The 17,575-nt window shown below is 44.2% G+C and overlaps 2 protein-coding genes across 2 annotated transcripts; both read left to right on the plus strand.

Moving 5' to 3' along the window:
• Positions 1 to 263: 263 nt before the first annotated feature.
• On the plus strand, positions 264 to 1,280 carry LOC112621728 (taste receptor type 2 member 62). The gene has a single exon (XM_025381100.1). It carries the CDS (start codon positions 264 to 266, stop codon positions 1,173 to 1,175), a length of 912 nt encoding a protein of 303 aa, XP_025236885.1. The 3' UTR covers positions 1,176 to 1,280.
• Positions 1,281 to 6,703: 5,423 nt separating this feature from the next.
• TAS2R60 (taste 2 receptor member 60) lies at positions 6,704 to 7,660 on the plus strand. The gene has a single exon (XM_025380991.1). It carries the CDS (start codon positions 6,704 to 6,706, stop codon positions 7,658 to 7,660), a length of 957 nt encoding a protein of 318 aa, XP_025236776.1.
• Positions 7,661 to 17,575: the final 9,915 nt, after the last annotated feature.

Here is a 17,575-nt window from a genome sequence, read left to right on the forward strand (position 1 = left end):
CAGGTTATGCAAATAGAGACGGTGTCCTTGAGCTGGGAGTGGTTTGCATGCCAAAGGAGATTACAGAAATTATCTTTTCAAATGTTGGGGACTGGGGGTGTTTGCTGGTGGCTGGGATTTTCTATGAATCCAGGGACAAGGGCTTCTGAGTCTCTGGTGTCAACAGGGTGGCTTGACTTGGCCAGAGAGACTGTTTTTCCCTGCAGATGTGTCCCAGTCCTCTGCAGTAGGAGCCGAGACTTAGCAGAACCTCCCTGGAGAAGATGCCCTCCTCGCCCACATTGATCTTCATGGCCATCTTTTGCCTGGAGTCATTGGCTGCAATGCTGCAGAATGGCTTCTTGGTCACAGTGCTGGGCAGGGAGTGGGTAAGGTGCCGGACTCTGTCCGCAAGTGACATGATTGTGGCCTGTCTCGCTGCCTCCCGGTTCTGCCTCCATGGGGTAGCCATGGTGAACAACTTCCTGGCCTCAGATTTTTGGCGCACAGTTCCCTATGTGAACACCTTCTGGGACCTTTTCAATGCCCTCACTTTGTGGTTTACTGCCTTGCTTGCTGCTTTCTACTGTGTGAAGATCTCATCTTTCTCCCACCCCACCTTCGCCTGGCTGAAGTGGAGGATCTCTCGGTCAGTGCCCAGGCTGATCCAGGTCTCCCTGATCATCTGTGGCCTGGAAGTCATCTCATCAGCCACTGGGAATGTACTGTTTGGTCCGAGGAAGGTCTCCCTGAATTCCTACGGAAACGAAACTCTAGTTTATAGAGTGCAGGCTTCATTTGAGCTCTACTTTTTCCTTTATGAAGGGTTTGTGTTGTTGATTCCATTCCTCCTGTTCCTAGTGTCCACTGTCTTGCTCATAGTCTCACTGTGCTGGCACTTGGGGCAGATGAGGGACCGCAGGCCCGGGCCCTGTCATCCCAGCACCCAGGCTTACACCGTGGCTCTAAAGTCACTCACCGTTTCCCTCATCTTCTGTACATTGTACTTCCTGTTCTTGTTTGTTTCTGCTTTGAAAATCATAAACTTTCAGAATCACTGGCACTGGGCCTGGGAAGTGCTAATCTATGCCAACATCTGTCTGCACTCTACCTTCCTGGTGCTGAGGAGCCCCAAACTGAAAAAGGGCCTGAAGACATGGCCTCAGCTGCAGTGCCCATGTGCTGCTGGCTCATAGGGCTTTGGAAGGTGCTGGCCATAGGGTGGTTCTGCTCCTGAGTCATCCGTGTCAATAACCAGTCCTGTGATGAATGATCCTGGTTCTGGCAGGAATGCATATGGTTTGGGTTCTGTCTTTCTCTTTCCAGTTTCTTCTTTCTCTCCCACTTTGTCCATGCCTCAGAATCCCTTTTCCATCTTGCTGTCTGTGTTCTTACCATCCCCTCCACTGCTGTGAGTCTCTAGCCCTAGCCTTCAATCACGTTGGCCTTTGCCGGTGGCCTCATTTCCTCATGGAGCCCCATGAATCTACAGGTAAGCAACCCTAATATTTGCCAAGCATCATTTTGGTCTGTATGCCCTTTATAGAGAACTGTAACTGTCAGCAGTTGTCTCTATTGGCAAACTGAAGCTTGTTTTTAATATATTTTATTTTACTTTAGAGATGGAGTCTTACTCTATTGCCCAAGCTGGAGTGCAGTGGTGCGATCTCATCGCACCTCCACCTCCTCCTGTGTTCAAGCAATTCTCCTGCCTCAGTCTCCCAAGTAGCTGGGACTACAGGCATGCACCACCACACCTGGCTAATTTTTGTATTTTTAGTAGAGATGGAGTTTCACCATTTTGGCCAGGCTGGTCTCAATCTCCTCATCTCGAGTGATTCACCCACCTCTGGGATTACAGGCGTGAGCCACCGCGCCCTGCCCTTGAAGCTTTTTTTTTTTATAGTGACATGGATTGTCTATCATCATCCACTTGACATCGCCTGCCCTTCTGCTCCACGCCTGTGCTCTCGGCCTCGTGTCTCCACTTCAGCCCAATAAATCTTCTTCCCCTCTTCCCCCAAGTCCTTTTCTTCCTCATGTGCTTCTTGGGCCCACGCAATACTTCCTTCTTTCCTTTCTCTGCCAATCTCCACCATTTCCTTCCTTTGTGCTCTGCTTAAGACTGATTCCACCCAAGGAACTTTTCCAGCTGTATCTCACAGAAGGCTAAGGACACATAGTAGTTTGGTGCCACTGTCTGTCACATCCATAACTTCATGTGTTCATGTCGAATGAAAAGGAATTGTCTGATGTAAAAATGCTTTTAGGTTTTGGCCAACAGAAGATAGATGGAAAACAAAGGAAATGTCCTACAGTTCTTAATTTTGATGATCCTACTCTTCCTGTCCGCTCACTCAGGAGGTGGATCCCAGATGCTGCTGCTGAGGATGGGAATCTCCAGATTGGGATGTCTGCATGCCAGAGCTTGTGCAAGATGATCCACTAGGCCTGTAGCAATTTCAGTTTCAATTTATATTTTTCTTTTTCTTTTAATCCCTATTTTTTGGGGTATTTTATGATGCACATAATGTATTAGTAAAATATACACGCATATAATTAAAAATAAACATGCATATGGTAGTGTCTTAGCCTAGGCTGCTGTGACAGAATACCATAAACTGGGTGTTTATGCAACAAACATTTATTTCTCACAGTTCTGGAGGCTGAAACTGAGGGTGCCAGCATGGCTGGGTTCTAGTGAGGGCCCTCTTCTGGGTTGCAGACAGATATCTTCTTGTTGTGTTCTCACATGGCAGAGAGACTTATCTGTCTTGTGTTTCTTCTTATAAGGACACCAATCCCATTCATGAGGGTTTCACCCATATGAACTAATTACCTCCTGAAAGCCTTATCTCTAAATGTTATCACATTGAGGGTTAAGGTTTCAGTGTATGAATTTTGGGAGGACACAAACATTCAATTCATAGCTGGTGGGTTGCATGTTCATATATATATATATATATATATATATATATATATATATATATTTTACTGATGGAATTCATGATAAAAAAAAAGTATGGAGACCAATAGACTAAAAGAGATTGGGAAAAACTCTACACATAGTTAAGAGAGATTCATATGTTTGAACTAGTCAAAATAGAAGCAGTAAATAACAGGACAGAACCGAGGTTACAAAGAATTTTCAAATAGATAAATGCATTTATAGTCAAATGTCCAATAATACTGGGAAGCTGAGGCCCCAAAACATTATGCTACAATGCTAGCTGGAGGCCAAGATATGGCAAGAGAAGAGAGAGGGATGACCGGAGGCAAGATAACAAGATCAAGAATTTTCTCTTGCAAGAAGATGATTAAAGGTTTAAAAGAGGAGATTCTCAAGTTGTTGGTGAGGAACCTAGGGGGATTTCCCCAGAGGGTAGAGTGAGGGTGAGGCAGGACGGAGGAACCTGTGGGAAGCTGGCACTGTGGCCGGGCTTTAAATTAAATAGACACCTAAAGTCTATGAATTATCCCACCTAGAGAACAGGTATTATTCTCATCATCAATCATGAAGAATTTTTCTTTTTCTTTGTAGCAACATGAGTGAGTTAATGACTTCCTACAGGTAGATTAATAATAAATTATGGGACTGAGCCTTGGGGCTCAAGCCACAAGTTAGTTGGAGGCAGGGAAGGCAGGAGCATGGCGGGGGTGGGGAGATCTTTCTCCTGTATCCCTTCTACTCAACTGTGAGCACCTGGAAGACTGCCCTTCCCTTGGGCAGAGCTCCAGAAGTTTACCGAAGGTGTTTGGACGGGAAGTGGATGGTGATTCAACTCTCATGTTCTGCTCCATCTTCACAGCTGAGTGATACCAGGTTAAGTGGACTTGTCTCAGGAGTTCCTGATTGATTGATGTTCTCAATCTCCTTTTTTAAACTCTAGCTCATAAAAGCCCCAAAACACTTGGTGGCTCTATCTTGACTAAAGATACAATCTAATATCTCATCAAGGCTTCCAAAAATTTCTGTGATCTCTCTCCAGCCTACCTTTTAGGCTTGATATGCCATCTTCTCTGTGTAAGTCCTCTGTTGTGGCTAAATGTATCTAATTGTTCTGGATATAATCATGTATCCCCCTCCTTTACTGATGCCTCATCTTTTTCCTTCCAACATACAAGACAGCATATTTGTTGTCTCACAATTATGGGGCTGTTACTGCTAAACTCTTCTGAGAAATCTTGGGATGGGAATAGCATGATCCCTAACACACAGAGCCACAGACTGGGAGTCACTTGTTGAGAGTACTGAGTTGAAGGTATTCCATATAGAGAGCCAACTCAGAATCCCTATCCTACTATCCTCATGATTACACTTGTAAAGACTGGTTATGAAAAGTTAAAAACTCTCAGACTTGGCTTTTAGCTAAGAAGATAAATCTAGCCATGAGAAAGCCAAATGCAACAAACAGACAAACAACAAAAGAATCACCACGAAATACATTGCATAATTAAATTCAAATGATTATTCCCTCTTTTGGATTAACTTACTCTGCACATAGTATACATCCAGTAAGTGTTTGTGGTTTATGTTTAGCTCATAAAAATGCTTTGAGGGCAGATATCTGATTCATTGTTGTAGCCCTTTCAAAGGGTTATCATGGCATGTAGGATATGCTTAATAAATTATTATTAAATGAACTGAAGGTTAAATGCACATCTTTATCATTGAAGGTGTGTGAGGTGGATGAAAAAGATTCAAGTTTTCCACATGGGAGGTTTGTAGGTGGCCATACTCCAGAACTATAAGCCTGAAGTTTGCCCCATGTCTCCAGGTTCCAAGAGAAAACAGCCAAATGTCAGCCAGAAGAAAAAGGGCAAGGAAGAGAGCAGTTGGGAACTCTATCTCCTGGAAATTTGCATCTTCACAGAAAGGCAGAGTGAGTTACCTAAGTTCATCTGCTTTCATTTACCCAGAAGAACTGTGTCCACTATGGTTCGCCTATCTGTTGAAGAAACAATTTCATCTGGAAGTGGACTGGGGACTGGGAAGTGGACTGAGAACTGGGAAGAGATGCTGACATGCATTTTATTCCCATTTTGTGGGGGTCCTATATACGGAACTGGTAGGTTGTGGTGCCGGCCAGAAGATGTGTATTCTATTAAAACCCCCCTTACTGTCATGTTACTTGATCCTGAGCCTTCAATACTGCTGTATTTGACCCAGAACAATTTCTGCTTTTCTATCTCCCTGTGACACGTTAACCTACTTACACTCACCTGAGTGTTGATTGCTGATTTTTTTTGACTCTTTGAAGCTCATTTCCATAAAGAATGAGGTCTTTTTTTACTCTGCCCTTCTCTGGTTGATGTCAATGGTCTGACATTTGGTGCCCTGAACTTCTATTGCATCCCTGATGCTCTCCTGAATTCTCCTTATGCTACTTATTATGCCACAGGATGGATGGAATAGAAGACAGCCATTCTAATAAAGTCATTGTCATCATCATCATTGCTGCTTGTCCATATGCAGAGATTCATAGTTTCCAATATATTTACCATATTCATGGTCATATTTATTTGTGATCCATATTTTTTATAGGTGAAGAAAGGTGGGTGTTCAGAGAGGTTAACTGCTTGAGGATCCGTGGTGATTGTGACAAGACTCAAAACTTTGGGTTTCTGAGTTCAGCTAGGGATGAAGAAGATGGAGATGTAACATGTATTGCTAACCATGGCAGAGATTCCTGGTCCTGGAATCAGTTTGGATCTTGTTCTTTCCTTTGCGTAACTGTGACTTTAGGTGGGAGTCTTAATATATAATTTGGGGCCTTATTTCTTTTATCTGTAAGATTATCTTTAGTATCTTCTTTTGTTCTAAGCTGAGATTCTAAGACATCTTTGTGAATTAGAACATAGGATACTTTTCATATTTTATAGATGGACAAAATGAGGGGCAGAGGGGTTGACATATCCAACAACTCACAATAAAGGGTGAAGCTTGGACTAAAGGCTGTCTTGACTCCTAGTACAGGGCTCATTCTGCCATATCCCATTGGCTTATCGCTACTGGGGGTTCCTCTGTGAATTGCTATTTTAGAGGCCACCAGTTATAAAATATATATTTTTAAATTTTGAAAAAATTTGCCTGCCTCATTATGTATAATTGTCTCCTGTGTTCTTTTTTATGATGATGGTCACTGTGAGTAATAAGACTTGAATTAACCTTTCTCTGTAAAGGTTTGCTCAGTTTTCTCTCTGTCTTGGTTAGAGGGGTCTTGCCATACCACTTCCCTCATAGAGTTGTTGTGAGACTAAGGAGAGCACTCAGAACAATTTCTGCAACATGACAATCACCTCGCTCTGTGGATGTGAGCGCTCAGTAGCAGGTGTGTCCCACAGATGATACTACTGAGCCGGCAGGTGCATGGTCCTGTCTTAGGTGTCAGCTTAGAGAAGTATAACCTCCTGTGGAAGGACACTAAATGCCAGGGCCTGATATATTATCCACTTTGATGTTGACATGGGCAGAGAATAGGCAGAAGAGCAGGCAAATTTTTGGGCAGGTATGGGGACTTTGAAAATTGAGCCTTCACAGTATTTGCATCTACTCTGAGAAGAAAAACATCTCCACCCTCCGCTGATAGCCTGTGTCCTCTACTCTGGCCTAGCCTCTGCACTCGGGGCAGGTGGAGGGACAACCATATCCTACAAGACCTTCCAGAGCAACCCAACAGAAATAGCCCTTGAAGCTTTGGGACCCATCTTGTCCACCGGAGAGATGAATGGAGATCACATGGTTCTAGGATCTTCGGTGACTGACGAGAAGGCCATCATCTTGGTTATCATTTTACTCCTTTTGTGCCTGGTAGCAATAGCAGGCAATGGCTTCATCACTGCTGCTCTGGGTGTGGAGTGGGTGCTACAGGGAACGTTGTTGCCTTGTGATAAGTTACTGGTTAGCCTAGGGGCCTCTCGCTTTTGTTTGCAGTGGGTGGTAATGGGTAAGACCATTTATGTTTTGCTGTATCCGACGGCCTTCCCATACAACCCTGTACTGCAGTTTCTAGCTTTCCAGTGGGACTTCCTGAATGCTGCCACCTTGTGGTTCTCTAGCTGGCTCAGTGTCTTCTATTGTGTGAAAATTGCCACCTTCACCCACCCTGTGTTCCTCTGGCTAAAGCACAAGTTGTCTGAGTGGGTACCATGGATGTTCTTCAGCTCTGTAGGGCTCTCCAGCTTCACCACCATTCTATTTTTCATAGGCAACCACAGAATATATCAGAATTATTTAAGGAACCATCTACAACCTTGGAATGTCACTGGCAATAGCATACGGAGCTACTGTGAGAAATTCTACTTTTTCCCTTTAAAAATGATTACTTGGACAATGCCCACTGCTGTCTTTTTCATTTGCATGATTTTGCTCATCACGTCTCTGGGAAGACACATGGAGAAGGCTCTCCTTACAACCTCAGGATTCCGAGAACCCAGTGTGCAGGCACACGTAAAGGCTCTGCTGGCTCTCCTCTCTTTTGCCATGCTCTTCATCTCGTATTTCCTGTCACTGGTGCTCAGTGCTGCAGGTATTTTTCCACCTCTGGACTTTAAATTCTGGGTGGCGGAGTCAGTGATTTATCTGTGTGCAGCAGTTCACCCCATCATTCTGCTCTTCAGCAACCGCAGGCTGAGAGCTGTGCTGGAGAGGTGCCGTTCCTCGAGGTGCGGGACACCTTGAGCCACAGCTGATGAAAAACTTCAAGGAGATTCCTGTGGAGAAGGCATGGACTCAAAGGATCGTAGCTTCTCTCTTTGCCACATTGAATGTTTTCTCCCTGTTGCTACAGTTAACGATTAGAAAAATGACTTCAGTGAAATAGGATTCAAGGTGAGAGTAAAGGTCCTGAAATATGGGCTAGTGTCACGTTATGTACTCAGCAAGTGTGTAGTTCACGTGTCCATGGTTCCTGTGGGACTTGATGTGGTCAAAGAATCCAGAAGCCTTTATTTTTCCTGTGATCGATCTCTTGGTGTTTAAAATAATCGTTCTGGGAACTGGATACAAAGATCCTCAAACATCATGCAATATTTTATCTGTTGAATCGAACTGGGGCATAGTTTTGGAACTGCAGTTTTCTCAGGCTTTGTCCTGTGAACCATCTTTCCCTTCTCATCAATTCACAGTTTTCCGGCCATCTACTGTGGTGCCTCTCTCCTTCTTTCCATAGAAGACTTTCTGGTGTTTAAACTCTGTACACAGAGCATAGTGTAATTGGTGCATGTGTGCAGTCGTGTGTGTTGTCAGGGATGTGTGCATTCTCCGACGACCTTTGGAGATCCCTCTGAGTGCTAGGTGTCCATGATTTTTATGTGGTTCATGTTCTCTATAGTAGCCCAGCCTGTTAGTCTCCTCTGTATTTGTTAAGGTCTGTGGGTTCAGATGTAACTTCTTTTGGTTGATATTGGGGCCTATTGTAATTCCCCTACTCACATGGGGAAGTTTATCTATATCTGTCTAAGACCTAAGATTTAAGAAGAAAAAGCCTTTGTGTTTGCTGAACAATGTGCAGACTGCCTTTCTGCTTTTCCCAGCTCCTCTCAAACGCTCCTTAAGTTCAGCTATGCCTTGAATCATTCATACAGGACAACCCTCAACTCTCCTCCATTCACTTTAAAATCTCTCGGCCTCCTTTCCTAGTTTTTACCTCACCACACTCCTCTACATTAGAGGACTGGTCTCTGTTTTTGGCTTTTCAAGGCTGACATCTGTGCTCCTAGCCCACCTGCTCCTGCCCGTTTTCTCTCTGCTGCTAGGTCAAGAATTTCTACTTCTACACAAATCTTCCAACTTTCCCTCTTTATTATCCTTCCCTTCTTCAACAAATGTGCCTCTAAACTTTTTCCCTGAAAACAATCCCCTTATCTATCTCGCTCCTCCCTGACCCTGTGCCCCTGTGCCCCTGTGCTCCTGTGCCCCTGTGCCCCTTTGCTCCTGTGCCCCGTGCCCCTTTGCTCCTGTGCCCCTTTGCTCCTGTGCCCTTGTGCCCCGTGCCCCCGTGCTCCTGTGCTACTGTGCCCCTGTGCCCCTTTGCTCCTGTGCTCCTGTGCCCCTTTGCTCCTGTGCCCCGTGCCCCTTTGCACCTGTGCCCCTGTGCTCCTGTGCCCCTGTGACCCTGTGCCCCATGCCTCTGTGCTCCTGTGCTCCTGTGCCCCTGTGACCCTGTGCCCCGTGCCCCTGTGCTTCTGTGCTCCTGTGCCCCTGTGCCCCGTGCCCCTGTGCTCCTGTGCCCCTGTGCCCCTGTGCCCGCCCCTGTGCCCCTTTGCTCCTGTGCCCCTGTGACCCTGTGCTCCTGTGCCCCTGTGCTCCTGTGCCCCTGTGCCCCCATGCCCCTGTTCCTCCGTGCCCCTGTGCTCCTGTGCCCCTGTGCTCCTGTGCCCCTGTGCCCCCGTGCCCCTGTGCCCCTTTACTCCTGTGCCCCTTTGCTCCTGTGCTCCTGTGCCCCTTTGCTCCTGTGCCCCGTGACCCTTTGCTCCTGTGCCCCTGTGCTCCTGTGCCCCGTGACCCTGTGCCCCGTGCCCCTGTGCTCCTGTGCTCCTGTGCCCCTGTGCCCCTGTGCCCCGTGCCCCTGTGCTCCTGTGCTCCTGTGCCCCTGTGCCCCTGTGCCCCGTGCCCCTGTGCTCCTGTGCTCCTGTGCCCCTGTGCCCCTGTGCCCCATGCCCCTGTGCTCCTGTGCTCCTGTGCCCCTGTGCCCCGTGCCCCTGTGCTCCTGTGTCCCTGTGCCCCTGTGCCTGCCCCTGTGCCCCTTTGCTCCTGTGCCCCTGTGACCCTGTGCTCCTGTGCCCCTGTGCTCCTGTGCCCCTGTGCCCCCGTGCCCCTGTTCCCCCGTGCCCCTGTGCTCCTGTGCCCCTGTGCTCCTGTGCCCCTGTGCCCCTTTGCTCCTGTGCCCTTGTGCCCCGTGCCCCTGTGCTCCTGTGCTACTGTGCCCCTGTGCCCCTTTGCTCCTGTGCTCCTGTGCCCCTTTGCTCCTGTGCCCCGTGCCCCTTTGCTCCTGTGCCCCTGTGCTCCTGTGCCCCTGTGACCCTGTGCCCCGTGCCCCTGTGCTCCTGTGCTCCTGTGCCCCTGTGCCCCTGTGCCCCGTGCCCCTGTGCTCCTGTGTTCCTGTGCCCCTGTGCCCCGTGCCCCTGTGCTCCTGTGCCCCTCTGCCCGCCCCTGTGCCCCTTTGCTCCTGTGCCCCTGTGACCCTGTGCTCCTGTGCCCCTGTGCTCCTGTGCCCCTGTGCCCCCATGCCCCTGTTCCCCCATGCCCCTGTGCTCCTGTGCTCCTGTGCTCCTGTGCCCCTGTGCCCCTGTGCCCCCATGCCCCTGTGCTGCCAATGAGTCACTTGCAGGATCCTCCCGTGTGCCTTCCAATCCTCTCCTGCTTCCCTGTTCTGCTGAAACATGTTTATTTCTACAGGGGCACACACAATCTCTTTGTCACTAAATGTGATATTGTCCCCAGCCCTTCTCCTCCCATGTCTCTGTGGTATTTGCCTCTGTTGATAACAAATGATTTCTTTAAAATAAACGGATTAAAAATATTTTTACAAAAGTACTACTGATTTTGGTGAAAGATTTTTTTTTTTTTAAAAGGAAAATAGTCCAGGCGCAGTGGCTCACGCCTGTAATCCCAGCACTTTGGGAGGCCAAGGCTGGTGGATTACCTGAGGTTGGGAGTTGGAGACCAGCCTGACCAACATGGTGAAACCTCGTCTCTCCTAAAAATACAAAATTAGCCGGGTGTGGTGGCACATGCCTGTAATCTCAGCTACTCGGGAGGCTGAGGCAGGAGAATCGCTTGAACCTGGGAGGTGGAGGTTGCGGTGAGCTGAGATCGCACCATTCCACTCCAGCCTGGGCAACAAGAACAAAACTCCGTCTCAAAAAAAAAAAAAAAAAAAAAAAAAAAAGGGGAAACCTTACCCCATAATTGCCCATCTGCACATCTTTCTAAAAGTTGTTCTCTTGGCAATGGATGCCAGGATCTCCTTCCAGTTCCCACCACTTCTTTTTGTGTCCCCTTCACTAACCACTCATCCTCCTGCCCCTTGGTTCTGTCCTTAGCCAGCTCTCTTCTTCCTTTAAGATGATATCTAATCTCTTTCCTTTGTGTTTGAATCTACTCACATACCTTCAATTATGCCCTTCATGTCGATAATTACCAAAGCCTTGATCTTTCTCTAAACTCCAATCCTATATTTTCTTCCACTTATTGGACATTACCACCTGATAGTACCATGAGCAAATTTATCAAGTTCAAAGTATTTCCTTCTTTATTTCCTCCTCCTCCTCCTCTTCTTTTCCCTCCCTCCTCTTCCCACCAGCACGTCCCCTGCTCAGATGAATCCGTCCATCTATTCCAGCTATTCAGTAAATCAGGCTATCAACCTCTGAGTTAATTTTCACCCTCTTCTCTCTGCTGAGCCCTGGTACCTAATAGGTAACCATTTTCAAATTTTATCTCTGTGACGTCCCCATCATCTGTCTGCTTCTTCCCATTCCTGATCCTTGTTGAGATTAGACTATCTTCCTCTTCTACCTGCACTGCTGAGATTTCTTCTTCCCTACTTGCTTCATTTCATGGTTTGCTGCCACTCCAGTCAGAACTATCATTTCCACATTAATCTCCTGAAGGTGTATCACCTGAATCATCTCTCAGTGCCTTTTTTGTTTTTTGGTTTTAAAGACAGAGTCTTGCTCTGTCACCCAGGCTGGCGTGCAGTGGCATGATCTTGGCTCACTGCTACCCGATTTTGGTTCACTGCAAACTTCACCTCCCAGGTTCAAGTGATTCTCTTGCCTCAGCCTCCTTAGTAGCTGGAACTACGGTGCATACCACCATGTCTAGCTAATTTTTGTATTTTTAGTAGAGACAGCGTTTTGCCATGTTGGCCAGGCTGGTTTCAAACTCCTGACCTCAAGTGACCTACCTGCCTGAGCCTCTCAAAGTGCTGGGATTACAGGCATAAGCCACCACACTCAGCCTCTCAGTGCCTATTAAATGAAGCACAGCCCCCCTAAATGTGGCGTTCAAGAACCTCCACAGTCTGGCAGCAACTTTATCTTTCACTGTCATTCTAGTAGAATCCTATCTTGCAGCAAATTTGGATTATTGTTCTGGGCATGTCTAAAACTTCCTCCCTGATATCCTGAAAAGCACTCCCTATTCCCCCATGTACCTGTCAAAAATCCTACTTAACTTTTTTTTCTGTTTAACTCTTATTAATTCAAATGGTGTCTCTTCAGTGAAGCTTTTCTGGATGCCCTGCAAGCCTTAATCTCTCCCACCTTTGAGGACATATAAGTTGCAGTTCCTCAGTTGTGACATTAGTCCTGCCTGTGATGTTGCTGTCTGCATAGTTGTCTCTCCCACCCTAGAAGATCTTAAACTTCTTACCGGCATGGGCTGCCTCATACTCTTCCATGCATCCTCTGAAGCACTTACAAGTACTTGCTGCACTGAGCAGAATGGTTCTATAAGCTGGAATCCAGCTAGAAGCACATGTACTTTCATCTGTACATTTATCTCTGGGGTACCTACTATATTTTTATGCCTATGTTTGAGCTGCATTTCCTTTACTGTCTGGCTGGCTTATTTTTTGGAAGTCACACTTTGACTTATGCACAATGTAGAAATAATAAATGAGTGAGTGAGAGAGTAACATTTGCCTGATTTTATGATGTCTTTGACTTCTTTCTTGTACATTTGCCTGTTGCTAAGCAACTGTGAACAGCAGGCTTTCAGTCTTTCCTATGGGAAACTTAGTGGAGTGCCAGCTCTCCTCTTTGTTACTGACCCAATCTCCCCTTCCATAGCGTCCTACATAAGCTACTCTTTGTTCCTTCTGCTGTTCACACCATTAGCCTAGGAGAACAGAGCATCTTCCAGAATCCGAATGATCTCTCCACAGGGACAAGTTTCGTTGGAGCTTGAACACACAGGGAGAAGTAAAAGAGAAGCAAGGGTAGTTGTATTTTGAAAATATTTCGTAACTTATTATCATAAATTTTTGCCATCTAATCTCATCATGAATTATGAGTTGTAATAAAAATTATGAATTATAATTCATTATTACCTTCATTATATAATTATGAATTATAATATAATTCATTATCTTCATTATATAAGTATGCATTATAATATAATTCATTATTACCTTCATTACATAATTATGAATTATAATTCTTTATTACCTCCATTATATAATTATGAATTATAATAACAGCCATTTATTGAATGTCTATTTTGTGTGAGACATGTGTAGAACACTGATTTACTGAGTCTTTTATGTATTGTTTCTTAAAACAACAATGTAAAAAAATGAGACTTAGAGAGGTTTACTGAGGTCTTATAGTCAGTGAGTGGTAGAATTTGGGACACTTTAGTGCTGTAGTATTTAAAACAGTGTGATACTGATGTAGACAATAAGGTAATAGAATATAATGAAGTGAATAGACAAGCACATCAACAGACAGCCCAGACAACAGTTACATGAAAATTATATATATGATAAATAAAGCATTTTTTTTTTTTTTTGAGACGGAGTCTCGCTCTGTGCCCAGGTTGGAGTGCAGTGGCAGGATCTTGGCTCACTGCAAGCTCCGCCTCCCAGGTTCACGCCATTCTCCTGCCTCAGCCTCCTAAGTAGCTGGGACTACAGGCACCCCCCACCGCGCCCAGCTAATTTTTTGTATTTTTAGTAGAGACGGGGTTTCACCGTGGTCTCGATCTCCTGACCTTGTGATCCGCCTGCCTCGGCCTCCCAAAGTGCTGGGATTACAGGCGTGAGCCACCGCACCCTGCCATAAAGCATTTTAAATCAGCGAGGAAAAGATGGTCATTTAGTGTTGTGGTATACTGGTACTCCAATTGGAAAACCAAAATGATAGAGCTAACATTTAATCATAAATTCCAGATGGATAAGCTTTTTTAAAAATTTAAAATTTTTTAAAATTTTTTGAGACAGGGTCTTGCTCTGTTGCCCAGGCTGGGGGGCAGTGGTGTGATCTCAGCTCACTGCAACCCCTGCCTCCCAAGTGCAAGTGATCCTCCTGCCTCAGCCTCTGGAGTAGCTGGGACTATAGGTTGGTTCTACCACACTTGGCTAATTTTTGTGTTTTCTGTAGAGACGGGGTTTCACCATGCTGCCCAGGCTGGTCTCAAACTCCTGGACTCAAGAGATCCGCCCACCTAGGCCTCCCAAAGTGCTGGGAATACAGGCATGAGCTGCTTCCAGCCTTTTTTTTATTATTATTTTTTAATTTAATTTTTTTTTTAATTGCTGGGTGTAAGAAGGCATACATTTTAACTTTTGGTGGGTATTACCAAATCGTCCTTTGAAAAGATGTTGGTCCAGTTTATGTTGATGTCAACAATGGATGAAAATGAATGCTTATTTTCTCACCTCCTCCTCAATTCTAGATTTTATCCATTTTTATGATGAATGAAAATAGCATCTTTTATTTTTATTTCCTTTGATTTTGTTTAACTAAGATCAATATTTTTAACCATTTTCTATAAGGAGATTATAAACTAGTGGTTTTCTTTGCATTTAAACTTCACTTTCAAATTGATTTTAATAGGCAGTTTCTTGTGGCAAGTAATCCTTCTCTGGTATAGGTAGATGATCTTTAGTCTAAATATTAATTTTTAAAAATCCTTTTTAACTTTTAAGAATAATTCAATTTTCATATATTTTATTCTATGAAATACAGCCTTTCAATGTTAAAGGAATGTTTCCTTTGCTCTTCCATCTTCTTGGATATCACTGTAGAATGTGTACACACTCTTCAACTCCCACAAACCAGAGAAGCCCTATTTTTTCAAGGCCTTCTTAAGCAAGTCCAGAAATATCAAGTCATAATAAAATAATTAGCAACTGTGAGTACAGAAGGGTTAAACACTTTTTTTAAAATGAAAAAAAAAAAAAACCACTATGTAAGTAGGAACCACCAAAGTCCTTTTAAAGGACAAGCAATAGACTTCCAGAAAATATTAAAGGACAAGAAACAGACTTCCAGAAAATATTTACATACATTTTTAAAAGATAAAAGCTAATGTCTGTAATATACAAAAAGCTCCTACAAACCAATAAAAAACTCAGCAAATTAATAGAATGGTGGTTAAATGACAAAAATAGATAATTCACATAGAAGGAAATACAAATTGCCAAGTAAACTTGGAAAAGAAACTTTAATCAGGGAAGTTCAAATTAAAAGATTAATAAATTTTCTGCTATAAACACAGATTTGTAAGTCGGTAGTTTTTCCCTTCTTTCACTAGAAATCACATAAGAGGAACAGGAAGGTTGAAAAGGATCCTAGAAGCTCTATTTTAATGAAGCTGCAAGACAGGTAATTCACAAATTCCAAATTATGTGAAATCACTATCAATCATAGATGGGATCAGATAGAATCAAGAAAGAAAGTGAAAAGAAGTAGAAAGAGAAGTGAGAGAGCCTAGTGGGGACAGAGCTAAGAAAAATCCAGCAAAAATATACTTTCTGCAGAAAAGAGGCTCATCCTGAAATGTAAAGCCCCTTAGTAAGCATGCATTAGTTTTCTATTGCTGTATAACAAAGTGCCTCAACACTTAGTGGCTTATAACATGTATCAACTCAATTTCTGTGGATCAGGAAAGCAGGTGTGCCTCACCATGTCCTCTGGCTCTGGGCCTCACATGGCTGCAGTAATGTCCAGGCTCAACTGGGAAGGGTCCACTTCTCCGCTCACTCATGTGGTTATTGGCAGAATTCAGTTCCTCCTGGGTTGTTGGACAGAGGCCTCAGTTTCTTATGAGCTATCGGCTGAGCCTCCTTTATTTCCTTGCCAAGTGGCCCTCTCCTCAATGTCTCACTTCTTCAGAGTGAACAATTAACAGAGCATCAGAGAGTGCTAGCAAGATGGGAAGGCACAGACTTTTACAATCTAGTCAATTATTATTTTCGCATCACATTGGACATACAATTAAATAAACATATGTCCAACATATTGGACATACAATTAAATAAAAATGGGCTTTATACCTAAAACAGGACAGTCTTCAGATTGCCTCTAAAGACAAAACACAACTGTAATATTTATAAGCCATAAATAAAACAAAGTTATAGAAAGGCTAAAAATAAAATAACAAAAAACAATATTAGTTAAATGTAAAAAAGGAATTCATGACAAAATTATTAAATGAGCCAACAGGATAAATTTTTTTTTTTTTTTTTTTGAGAGGGAGTCTCGCGCTGTCGCCCAGGCTGGAGCGCTGTGGCCGGATCTCAGCTCACTGCAAGCTCCGCCTCCCGGGTTCACGCCATTCTCCTGCCTCAGCCTCCCGAGTAGCTGGGACTATAGGCGCCCGCCACCTCACCCGGCTATTTTTTTGTATTTTTTAGTAGAGACGGGGTTTCACTGTATTAGCCAGGATGGTCTCGATCTCCTCACCTTGTGATCCGCCCGTCTCGGCCTCCCAAAATGCTGGGATTACAGGCTTGAGCCACCGCGCCCGGCCGATAAATTTTTAATATTAAGAGGTAAAATACAAAATAAAGACAGAATTGGTATGAATACCTATGTGTGCTAAATAGTATAGCATCCATAATTATGAAACAGAAATTACAAGAAATATTAAAACATATAGGCAGAAACACCAATAGCAAATGGCTTCAATTATCTTTGCCAAGAAGACAAAAAATAAGTACAGTAAGTAACCTCATCTACAGGTTCTTAGAAACCTTGACTTTAAGTGAAACCACATATAATGAAACCAGTTCTATCATAGGCTGATTGACATAAACAAGAGTTAAGTTTCTACAGGATATTTCTGGTCACAAAAACAACACCAAACTTCTAAATAAAGACCCAAAACACTCCTAATATTAAAATGGAAATAAATGTGAGATACACACACATTTAAGAAAGATCAATAAAAACTGGAAAGATGGTTCTTTTCCTAATTTTTGGTGCATCAGTGAGTGGTGGTGATTGCAGTGGTGGTGGGTTAAATCAAGGGATAAATGTTGGCAAACCAAAAATTGTAAGGAGCACCTCCTACCACCACAGTTTAAAATAAAGCAATAACAAGTAGGGCAGGCTTACTGAGTGCTTTCATACTGCATCGTTTATTGTCATGCATTTGTACAATTATCATACACTTTACAAATTTTTATTTTACAATGATTTTAGTTCACTCCTTTATTTGTCAACCCACTTATTCCAGGTCGGGGGTGGGGGAGGTGGGTGGCTGGAGCCTCTACTGGTAGCTCAGAGCGCAAGGCAGGACCCAACTCTGGACAGGACACCATTCCACCGCAGGACACACTCACACTCACACACCCACATTCACTCAGACTGAGACTGTGCTGACACAGCGGTTAACCTAATGTGCCTCCGGGAGGAAATCCCAGCACCCAGAGAACACCTGCGCAGACATTAGGAGAACTTGCAAACCCTACAACTGGTGGCCCTGCCAGGGATCAACATTATTTTTTCTCATCAATGTTATAACAAACGACATTATTCGAGGACCTGCTGTATAAACAAATAAGTTAGCTCTTATTGATAGTTATTAAACTCTGCACATGCCCAGAAAATACAACTTCCTTGCAAATACCAATGAAATAGT

This window comes from Theropithecus gelada, chromosome 3 (assembly GCF_003255815.1).
Source record: "Theropithecus gelada isolate Dixy chromosome 3, Tgel_1.0, whole genome shotgun sequence".
Taxonomy (NCBI): Eukaryota; Metazoa; Chordata; class Mammalia; order Primates; family Cercopithecidae; genus Theropithecus; species Theropithecus gelada.